At 37.8% G+C, this 12,096-nt stretch overlaps 1 protein-coding gene across 1 annotated transcript in view; it reads left to right on the forward strand.

Moving 5' to 3' along the window:
- The window catches only part of LOC126092557 (ATP-dependent zinc metalloprotease YME1L-like), a 220,348-nt gene that overhangs the window by 166,803 nt on the left and 41,449 nt on the right, over positions 1-12,096 (forward strand). Inside the window, exons 9-10 of the mRNA XM_049908222.1 lie at positions 9,021-9,172; positions 10,634-10,780. Of these exons, the coding sequence (XP_049764179.1) occupies positions 9,021-9,172; positions 10,634-10,780 (299 nt within the window). The remainder of the gene's footprint in view (positions 1-9,020; positions 9,173-10,633; positions 10,781-12,096) is intronic.

Below are 12,096 nucleotides of genomic sequence, written 5' to 3' on the forward strand. Positions count from 1 at the left end.
CATCACACAAAATATAGCACCTTCAGAATTATGTTTCCTACTTATATCTTCTCTCATTTCATTCTGCCAAGTTGGACACATATTTTGACTGGCCACAGCTAAGTTTTCATCTTTATTGTCTAAGCTTACAGATAATTCACCTTTACTGTTTGGATCATTACTCTGCATGACATTAATGAAAAAGTGCTTTGACTGGACTGGTATTCCATGTCTCTCACTTACATCACAACAAACATCACTTACCTTACCTGTATTCACAAATAACTCTGAAACTTCATTACTCTTAAACTCCACAAAAACCTGATACTCATTGTCACCATCATTGTCATTATCATATTCCTCCAACAAAATTACCTCATCATAAACAACAGCATTAACAGTGCAAGACTCATCACTATTAAAGTCACACACCCACCTACATTCATTTGCAATAAGCTATCAGTCTCAGACTTACCAATCTCAGTCATTTCACAGCTCTCATTCACATCTACATCTAAAATACTACCTAATTCAGATCCAATACAGTCATCACCTGTTTTACATGAATCTATAACACTGTTTTATGAGCAAGAGAAGAAATCATTAGTACACACTACATCAAAATTCTCATTACTCTCACATTCTGGTTTGTGATTAGTATCTGCATCTCTATAACTAAATATAGTATTCCAAAACTTTTGATAAAAATGTAAGTGAGAAATCTAATGTTCCCTCTGTCCAACTTCCGATACCTGTGCCACATTAATAATACTGTCATTATTGTCTAAATGTAAGTGTAAATTGGGGGTCCTATACTTGTTGTGTTTCCTCACCTCAGCACTGTGGACCTTCATTGAGGCGGACTGTTGTTTCCCGAATAGTTAGCTCTGTGATTGTTTGTCTTATTAAATTGCCCATGGTTATCCCCGTTGTTCCTATTCTGCTGATGTTTGGAGTTTCTGTCTCTATTACGATTTTGACCCTGACAGAAATTACCATTACCTCTGTTTCTGTAGTTATTACCATTGGATTTCTCTATTATTTTGATTAGTGTGGTACATGCTTCTTTCTACTGCTCTATCCAGCCTGTCAACATGTTGTAAAAATTGTTCTAGGCAATTGTCAGGTCTGTATACTAAATCCCACTGCAGTCACTCTGGCAATCTCTTTTTAATGCATCAGTCAATGTCATTTTGTCAAATGGCCTGTCAAGGTGTAATAATTTCTTAAGTTGATTCTTACAAAACATTGTCAGTGTACCATCCCTATTCCTATAATTTTGACCATTCAGAAATTCACTTTTAATTCTCCCTTGTTCAGCTTCTGACAAAAATTTATTTAAAAACTTTTTTCAAAACTTTGGTATTCCTTCCACTGCCTTAAATTTAGGTTTATCCAAGATAGAGCTTTGCCTTAAAGAAATCTTTTAACAAATTTAATCTTTTGGTCATCACTCATGCCTGACACAAAACTATCTTTACAGTGGTGTAGAAAATACACTGGATGTAAATAGTTTGATGGAAAACTTTTTATTCGAATGTTAGACCACGTGGTACCATTGTTTGAATAAAGACTTTTGTGAATGAAATTTTCCTGAACTACTGAAATTTTTTGATCTACAACATTTACATTAGTTAGCATACTGTTTTCAAGATTTAAATTTTTTTGATCTAAACTACTAAAGTTCTGTTCCATTTTTACTGCTATGGCTTTCTGTTCAACTCTGACATCATCAACATTCTTCGTTTGTTGTGCAGATTGGGCCTCAAACTCATTCTCCAAAACAATAAATTTATTTTTTAATTAATTGGCTTTTTCCTTCACAGTTTTTAATCCATCTGACAACCCACTTTTAGCTCCAAAACTTGATTACTAAGTTGGTCCTTTTGGTATTGTACCCTGTCCATTTTATCATTGTTTTCAGTTCATATTTCCATTAACTGATCAGTAACTGCACTCTTATTTTGCCAAAATCAACTGCATGACATCAGTTTTAACTGTTTCTCAGCTAACTAGGCTTTAACTCGATTCAAACCTGTCTAGGCTGTGTCCCACAACTTTCACTTCATCACCACTATCCTCAACTCTATTCATGTTCCTAGCAGTCACACGAGTCCACCAAAAATATTAATTTCACAAATAGTCTGTACTTATGATTTTTGCTATTGATGTCCCTCATTGTAGTTGTAAAGTCCTCTTTCAAATCATCCGGTCTGTCATTGTTGATATCTCGCCACTGTTGATATGACTTTGTTGGGCAGCTCTCAGGTCTTCTTTCGTCATGTGATTGGGTCTTCATTAGTATGTAAACTCAAACGATACAAATCTCTTTTTTTTTCCTTCTTCTGCAACAGACGAAACTTCGTTATCTGTCAACAGATCATGGCTGATGCCCACACTTTTAGTGTTACCCTCCCACACATCACTATTAAATTTTTCTTAGTGTCTTCCTTAGTTTCAAAAGCTTTGACAGGCATAAGATATACAAAAAAGAAATTTTTTACTTATTTTCATTTTCTCTTCTTGTTGTTGGCTCCCATTCTTGCATCTAGAGGTACATTCTTGCTGCTGAAATTTTGATTTAACGTTGTGGGTTCCTGATGACCAAATAACTAACGAAGGTTTGCCTGTATATTTCTTGAATTTTATTCTGTGTCACACTATTAAATATCGCACCATCTTTACAATTTTCACTTAATATTCCAAATTACATTTTTAGTGTCAATCTTGTAAATATGTCTGTCTATATCAAGGGCATACTCACTACTACTTACATTCTATGGTACTCACAATATTCCAAAGAGTCTACAAAGAAAAAGAGTTTACAAACTTTCTTGACAAAAGAAGAATCATCATCAAGATATAACATCATTTTATAAATGAATCCAGAAATAAATTTAATAATCAGCACTAGATTGTGCAATTAATAATATGAATTTTAAGCATGCCAGTATTGGTGTATTGATTGCAACAACTTAATTTCTTTTTATACATTCTCAGTCTGAAACAAAGTACATCGCATACAAAATCATATGAATTTATTTTATTGAAACAGCCCAAATAATGTTCACCTACTCAAGATTTGAGATTAATCCTGCAATCGGCTACTTCTAAAAAAAGGAGTGTGTCTGATTACAGGCGAGCTTTGTGATCAAAGTGGTGACTGATGGCAGACAGTGAGGATGTTGAGTCTGGCAGGGAGAAGGGAAAAGACGGGATAAGGAAGGGTGTAAAGGTGGAATGAAGACCAAAGGTAGCACAGGAGATCTTTTTTAGGAGGTCAGTGTGGAGGGAGAGATTGAGGTATTTGATAAGTATGGAGTCCTTGTGGGGAATGAGTTGGGAAATGGGGGCATTGTGGAAGTATTTGCGAATTTCCAAGGTGAGGGCGCAGGCGTCAAGGGACTTGGGGTTGGGGTTGGGGTAGGAGATGATGAAGGTATGCATGGGGGGAGGTGGGGATATGAAAATAGAGGTGGTGTCCTTGAGAGGTGGGCATGAAGGAGTGAGGGTCGTTGCTGGTTTTTTGGTGGTGGGGACAGGAGCAGGCTTGATACTACGTTGTTTTTGGGGTTTCTAGTGAGGGCAACCTGGGAAGAACGGTCAGGAATAGGCTGGAGTGGGGGGTGATGGGAGGCAGGCCCTGCCTGGAGTGTTGTGGTTCCAATGGGAGGTGGTGTCAATACAAAGCGTGGGGTGATGACTGTGGCCCAGCAGGCAGGTGAAGGAGGTGCTGGCGTTGGATGGCAACTGTGACGGGAGGGGGAGGAATGCATTGGGATGAGTGGTGGGAGCAGCGGTGAGAGTGGTGGCAGGCTGATAAATGTGGTGATACAAGAGGGAGGAGGAGATGGAGGGGGAAGAAACAATAAAAACAATAACAAGGGGATGCTGGGCATAAGGAGGGGGGCTGTAGGAGGCACTCCATGAAGTGAAGGTGAGGGCAGAAGAAGGGATGTGTAGATGATAGTGGTGGTAGAAGTGTCCATGTTGAAATGGAATGAGCCTACCGGCAATGTATGTCACTGAGGTAGGGAAGCAAGTAGCGGTGAGATGACACAGAACAGGCGAAGGTGAGAACTAAGATGGAGATGCGGCAGTGACGGACAGATGGACGGATGGCAGCACATGATGGTGGGCGCCAGCAGATGGTGACAGATGCAGCAGATGGTGCTGGGGGTGGGGGGCTTCCAAAGCTTCAACTTTGCCCTTGAGGGTAGCCAAGATGGCAGAAATCTTCTGATTTTGAAGTTGTGGGACTTCAACCCAGAGAATGCTGGAAAACTAAAAAATAAATGCGAAAGCTGCCATGAGGTAAGTAGTTATCATTGCGTCACCATAGTCATATAATCTGCAGCAAGCCCAAAAGTAGAACCCAGCACACAATCATACTGTGTTCTGCTAATGATATCTTAGAAAGACAATGCACTCCCATTTGGGACTAAATTCTAGTGTAACACTACATTAATGGCAGACTGAAAGACACAAGCTGTTTTTCATTCTTCATCAGCCAGTGTTTGTAAACAAATCTTGAAATCTAAGGGTACTAGAGCGGTGTTCTTCATAGGACCTGTGACACTTGTTTCCTTAGTCACTAGGCCTGCCTCTCATTGTCAGCCAGAGCTAACTCAGCTGGGACCCAATGAAAGGAGATTCCCATACCTCTTATTTTGTTCACTAGAATTTCTCATAAAATTTCTCTGAATGATGACCTGCTGTATTGTTATCACATCCATAGTAAAAACAGAACAATGTGAGGGCTATGGATATTTCTGCTTCAGGGCAAAAAGAATGCTCACCCTACTCCTGAAATATGTCAATATTAAGAGTCATCAATAAACAGCTGAGCAAAATTTGGCCATTGATTATTAATGTAATTTTTGAAACCAATTTAGCTGGAACAATTTTCCACAAAACTGTAACAGGGAATGTTGAGGTTTACCTGCTGGTACTCCAATCAGTCCTTTGTTCCATTGCAGATCCGCACAACCAAATGTCTGTCACAAAATAAGCTTTCGACCAACAAGGCCTGTGTCAAAAACAGATGACAGGCGCACACACACACACACACACACACACACACACACACACACACACACACACAAGCCAGACTGGCTTCAGCTGCTAGAGACCGTAGTCATGTATGTGTGAGTTGCATTTTCTTGAGTGTGAATGTGTGTCAGTTGTCTATTTTTGACAAAGGTCTTGTTGGCAGAAAGCTTATTTTGTGACAGTCTTTTTGTTGTCCCTGTCTGCAACTCAGCATCTCTTCTGTATGGTGAATTACAGCCATTAAAAATTTATGGCTAAAGCATGTAAAAAGTTTAACAATGCTTATGGTGTGTAACATCTGTGGGTTTCACAAAAGTAAATAATAACAACCTGCGCCAAAGTACTTATACATTTAACAATCACTCATGATAAAGCAAATGTGAAAATGATGACTGTTCGTTATGCCAATGCTATGGACTGGTAGTGTTGTACTAGAAGCTCATATTGATAAATATTCATCACTCATAACTGAAACACTACTGTTTTAGTAATTCCTCATCACCATATTTCCAATTACTGTCATCACTTTCATCACATTGCCCCTGAATTACTAATTGTCCACTGTCATCTTAAATTTTGTATTCATTACTATTCCACATGATGCCACTTCTCTAACACTGATCAACTCATAGTTCTGACTTCAGTGAGTCATTGCCTACATGAAAATGCATGCACACTAGAATAAAAAATCTTGCATTATTAACAATAAAATGTCCAATGACTGTAAGCCTGGTTGCTAAACTTTACGATAGCAAACATTTCCTGTTTTAACATCTGCTTAATTGTGAGTGATTCTTAAATGCATTAATACTTTGTTAGGTTGCTATTACTTACTTTTGTAGAAACTGCAGATATTACATACCATGAAGATTGTTAAAATTTTTACATGCTTTAACCATTAATTTTAATGGCTGTAATTATTTTTTATACCAGGTCTTGTTACACCATGCCCCAATTCGACATTCATGAACTGGTGATTAATGCCAGTTTTACTACTGACAACAACCTATAATGGATTTTTTTTATGTACAGCTGAATTATGGTACATCATAGCTTCCCATTTGTTTGGGGGCTAATTGTAATGTGTAGGCTTTCACAACCGGCATCTTTATTAGTTAAAACTTCCAGACTGAGAGGCCATGGTCAATCTATAAGACTTCTACTTCCTGATGTTTTGTTACCAACTGTGGGCAACATCTTCCGAGGTGAGTCAATGACTGGAGAAGAAGAGGATACCCAGGAGGATACACGAGATGAAACTGGAAGGAAAGAGACCAAGAGGAAGACTGAGAGACTGATGGCTGAAAGGAGTAGAGGAATGCGTCCAGAAGAAAGGAGAAGACTGGACTGAGGTGAAGACGGAGAGATGGTGGCAAGACAGAAGACGATGGAGACGCTTATGTTCCATACAGACCCAGCCAGAGGCTGGAAACTGTCCAAGATGATGATGATGAGTTAATTGTTTTCATTGTTATAAAAATACAGATTTGTATGAAGTACAAAATTAGCGTGCACGTTTCTATAGTATTAAACATTTATTATCATCTAGGAAATATAAACTCAACTGCAAGGTGCGAGAAAATCACATTGAATCGACCAGAAAAATAAGATTAAAAACTTGTGTGTGGAAGGTGTCTTATACATTACCTCATTCTGACTAAATGGGCTAAGTCCCACAGAGATATCTGCTATAATGGTTGACAAAATGTACCATGGAATAAATATCTTATGACATGTAAACAACACAAAACAAAAATCATCCCCTTGCAGCATCATTACTTAAATCACTAAAAAACTGCTGATAGTGGTGTGGTATAAATGGTACAATAGCAAGCAAGTCCTTTTTTTCAGTGGACAGTCGTGAAATGTTTTGCACTACTGAAAGTTTTGTGTGAATGAAATCTCCAACAGTTTTGCCTTTCTTTAGGATGTTTATATTTTCCCACTGTTCATTGTGGCTGAATGTCCTTTTTATGTGCATTATTCTATGTGACATGATTTTAGTTTGTGTAGCATAACTGATGGTTAGCTATGTTATGTTGATGACTTTATCAGCAGCAGTCAATAAAATCCATTTCTTCCATTATGAGGATGTTGAATGGTAAAGAAGGGCACACTGGAGTAACTACTTCTTGTAAATCATCAGGTATCTAACACTTAACTACCGTCTTGCACTTTTGTATTAAGGCAAAATTTCTATCACAGGATATGAAACTGTGGTCTGAAACCAGATACTTACGTTACATGCAGTCAAATAGGGCACACGGCACTATGAACTTATACACATATAAAAGTACACAGTTTTTGTTTTGTCCACAGTAGTTCTCACTGCAAATTGCAAGTATCCTTTTGTTACCAGATACAATGATGGTAATTGTAGTGCAATTCAGAACATGGAATAGACATGATGCTATGTTGTTAGCTCCTTGAGACACTTCACCTTCATGTGAAAATTACATTATTGCCTCACTGTTGTTATGAGCATGAACACAGAAGTTGTAATATGAAAGCTGGTGTAAGTTTAACATATCGGGGTGTGTAAGAGTTGTAACAAACAATACTTGTTACAGATCGATTGCTTATGTCCAAGTGTTACGTCCACAAAATGACAAATAATATGTTAACTATTACGTTTGAGCATTAAACTGATGTATTCAACACTAATTGCCAAACATGTTCAGTCTGTTCATCACTGTTATAATTCGTTACCTTTGTCATAATGACGAAGCGCTTTTAGTGTAATATAGTCACATGATTGTAGAGCCTTTACAGTGAATAAAATCAATTGTGAAAAAAAAGATATTTAGCACATTTGGAGTATTAGATCTTCACATGTTCATCTCATTGGGATCAGCCAGTCTTTCTGTCCATATCATCACAACTGTAAGAAGAGTTGAAACAGTGAACACAACAGTAGATTACTGCTCTATCTTGCATATCTCTTATCATGTGAGTATCTGAAGATGAACAGATTTGGATGAACCACAAGAAAATCACTAAATCCAAGCATAACACTAGTAGATACGACAAATATTACTTTGTATTTCTATTAAAAATAAAATGCATCCCTCGATTCTTTCACTCTTGCAGTTATAATCCTTTATAACAAAAGCATGAAAAACATTCATATGATTCTCCAAACTTGTAATACTTTGATCCAAAATTAAAGAGGGTGGATGGAGAATGGAAGAAGTGAGTAATTTTTAAAATGATCAAACAAAACATCAGCTATCATTCCGACACTAACTGCAAAGTATATTAGGAGAAAAAAAAATGGTTCAAATGGCTCTGAGCACTATGGGACTCAACTTCTGAGGTCATCAGTCCCCTAGAAAGAACTACTTAAACCTAACTAACCTAAGAACAACACACACATCCATGCCCCAGGCAGGATTCGAACCTGCGACCGTAGCGGTCTCGCGGTTCCAGACTGTAGCGCCTAGAACTGCACGGCCACTCTGGCCGACTATATTAGGAGAAGAAGGAAGTTTATGATTTCTTATCATTTTCTGTGCTATTACTATTTGCTATTTTTTATGACTTCCTTCCTTTGTACATATCTAGAAAATAACAGGGATATCTAGAAAATAACAGGGATATTGTTTATGGATTAAATGCTATGTCAGCAAATTCAGCTCTAAAGATTATTACAGCAGGTATCATTGTTGAGGTCCTGGTGTAGTGGCTCCTAATTTGTTTAAAACTAGCCTAGACCTTGCAGCCCGGGATCCGAATATTTTTTTTTCATAAGTACCACTTGAATATCCTCCCGGTTTTATTAACATACTGCATACAATGAGCACAGTCTAGCAACTTAAATTGGTAGAATTTGTGACTTTCCCAAGATTTCACCCAAGAAGGTTATTTAAATATATTTAACTTGTGTATTTCAAATGTCTACACAGTTTGCTGTAAATCAGTAGCAGTTAAGTATTGGATGAGACATTTCCTTGCACTCTGAATTTGTCATTATTTTAATTTCATACTAGGTCCTGAAAGAAAATCGAGAATACCTGATGAGGAAACAAATACAATAACAGCTTATCATGAAGGTGGTCATGCAATTGTTGCTTTTTATACCAAAGATTCACATCCACTGCATAAAGTGACTATTATTCAACGTGGTTCATCTCTTGGCCATGTAAGTTCTATAATGCTGACAATTCAAGAAATTATGTGCTAAATTTTCAGTATAACATAAAATAGTTAACTTAAATCACCCTTCTTGGTCAAGATTTTTCATAGATCTTCAAGAAAGTTAAAAAAGACGTGCCCATTGTTTGTCATACCAGACAAACAACATTGTTAAGTTCACTGATCAGCCAAAACATTATGACCACCTACCTAATAGTCGGTGTGTCCACTTTTGGCATGGATGACAGTGGTAATGGATCATGGCATGTAAGAAGTGTGGCCTAGGAGGTCATTGGAGAGAGTAGGCATCATTTCTGCACACAGGTTACGTAATTCCCATAAATTCCGGGAAGGGGGTCGATGAGCTGTGACTCCACATCCCAGATGTGTTCAATCAGGTTCAAATCTGGCAGATTTTGGGGCCAAAGCATCAACTGGAACTTGCCACTGCGTTCCTTAAACCACTCTGCCACACTCGTGACACTGTGAGGCCTTGCTGAAAAGTGCCACTGCTGTCGGGAAACATGAGCATCATGAAGGGTTGTTCGTCGTCTGCAACTAGTGTATGATGCTCCTTGGCCATCAAAATTGTCTTGCACAAGCTCCAGTAGACCCATGGATGCCCACATGAATGTTCCCCAGAGCATAATGGAGATGCCACCAGCTTGTCTCCACCCCATGGTACATGTGTCAAAGGAGCTGTTCCCCTGGAAGGCAAGGGATTCGTGCCCTCCCATCTGCATGATGAAGAAGGTATTGGGATTCATCAGACCACACAATGCTCTGCCTCTGTGTCAACATCCAGTGCCGATGGTCATGTGCTCATTTCACTTGTAGCTGCCGATGTCGTAGTGTTACTATTGGCACATGCATGGATCGCCGATTGTGGAGGCCCATTGTTCGGAGTGTTTCGTGCACTGTGTGTTAAGATAAATTTGTAATCTGCCCAGAGTTAAAATCTGATGTTAGTTCTGCCACAGTTCACCACCAGTCATGTTTTGCCATTCTGCCCAGCCTACAATATCCGATGTATGTAATGAGGAGTGGCTGCCCAAGCCCACTGTGTCCTGACATGCTTTCATCTGGGTTGCACCATATATTGAAGACACTCACCACAACACTCCTCAAACACCTGACAAGTTGGGCAGTTTCTGAAATGCATGTTCCGAGGCTCCATGTCATCACAATTGCCCTCAGTGAAACTCAGATAGATGACACACCTTGCCCATTCTACACATTGATAACACCCTCACTGATACTGTATGCTTTGTGTGTATGTCTGACTAGCAGTCATTCATCACCAGGCAATGCTGCTATCACCTAGATAGGTTTTTATTGATAGCATGTCAGTAGTCATAATGTTCTAGCTGATCAGTGTATAATGGCATCTTCAATACTGTTTGATTAGACAATGTCTTAGATGTACATACATTTTTTACATATAGCGCTATGTAAATACTTTGTCTAGACTGCATACATGCCAGAAAAAGAGAGCTACTATGTTACAAAGTCACAGTTAATGGCTGTGTTGGATATGCTGATGGGTGGTCGAGCAGCTGAAGAGCTCATCTTTGGTCCTGATAAAATAACTTCAGGAGCCTCAAGTGACTTAAAGGTATTAATAATTTTATTAAACATGTAACTCCAAAATAACAGTAGACCGTTAGCTGTTAAATGAAATTCTTTCACAGAGCAGGAAAGTGAGACAATTTCAGTCTCAACGATTTGAAGACATGAATGAAAGTGAGTGAATATATATATATATATATGTGTGTGTGTGTGTGTGTGTGTGTGTGTGTGTGTGTGTGTGTGTATGCACGCGTGAATGCACGTGTGTGCTTGTGTGTGCACACTGTCATTTTTACGAGAGTTTGATAAACTTGGTGTACACATGGTAATTACTTGAGTGTTTACCAATTATATCACATAGTAAACCCATCCAGCTGTTGAGTGAGAACATTTAAATCTTTCCATTCTTGAGATGTTACACTTGTATGAGAATAAGTGATCTGTAGTTAATGATAATTAGTACCTACTCATGATCAGTGGTTGCCATTGTCTGTAGAACCAGTTTACATTTATTCTAACAATTGTAAAAACTACCCTTTGTTGAAGGCAAATGCAAATACTGTAGTGTTTTTGACCTACTGTCCACATTATCAATTATTTCTGCTAATTATATTTGTAAAATCAGACCAGTTGGCTGTACTACATACACCTGCATAAACATTCTCTTTAACTACGTTTCATCTCTATCTAATTCACCAAAACTGATGCAAAAGAATACTTGAGACATATCAAGTTGGAAGTTAAGATTACAACTCTTGGTAACAATTAATTTTTTCTGAGTTTTATCATATCTTGGTACAGCTTCATATGTAATTTATATGTGGCATATGCATATATTTCAATATGTTATCCAGACTGAAATCCATTTATGTTTATTATTTAGGTTATTATTTTTAATTTGCTGATTCTCATAGTGTCTATGTTTTTCATGAGTGCTTTGGTAATCAAAAGGTAGGGCTAATAGAAAGTTACATTACAGTTGCCCTGAGAAATTTTTGGTGCACTAATCTGCATATTTAGCTGAATTGATATACAACATTAGAAAGACTGGTATTCCAACTGTTGAATAACATATCCAATTTTCATAAAACTAATTAACTTAGAAAATAATTAACATTGCATTACCACAACATCATAATTTTTCATTGCAGATTTTGTCTCTATACCTTTTAGATTCTGAACTTTGGCATTATACTTTTGTTGCCATAACTTTTATGAACAAGATGACATATTTTACTAATTGATTAAGTCACCAATTACAGTTTTTAATAATTTGTCATAACTTAAATTATTTATAATTGTCAGTCATACTTGTAAGTAGGGTAGTCCCAAAGTGCATGAGATTGTAGGATTTCGGTTGGG

The sequence above is a fragment of the Schistocerca cancellata genome, chromosome 1 (assembly GCF_023864275.1).
Source record: "Schistocerca cancellata isolate TAMUIC-IGC-003103 chromosome 1, iqSchCanc2.1, whole genome shotgun sequence".
In the NCBI taxonomy this organism is placed as follows: domain Eukaryota; kingdom Metazoa; phylum Arthropoda; class Insecta; order Orthoptera; family Acrididae; genus Schistocerca; species Schistocerca cancellata.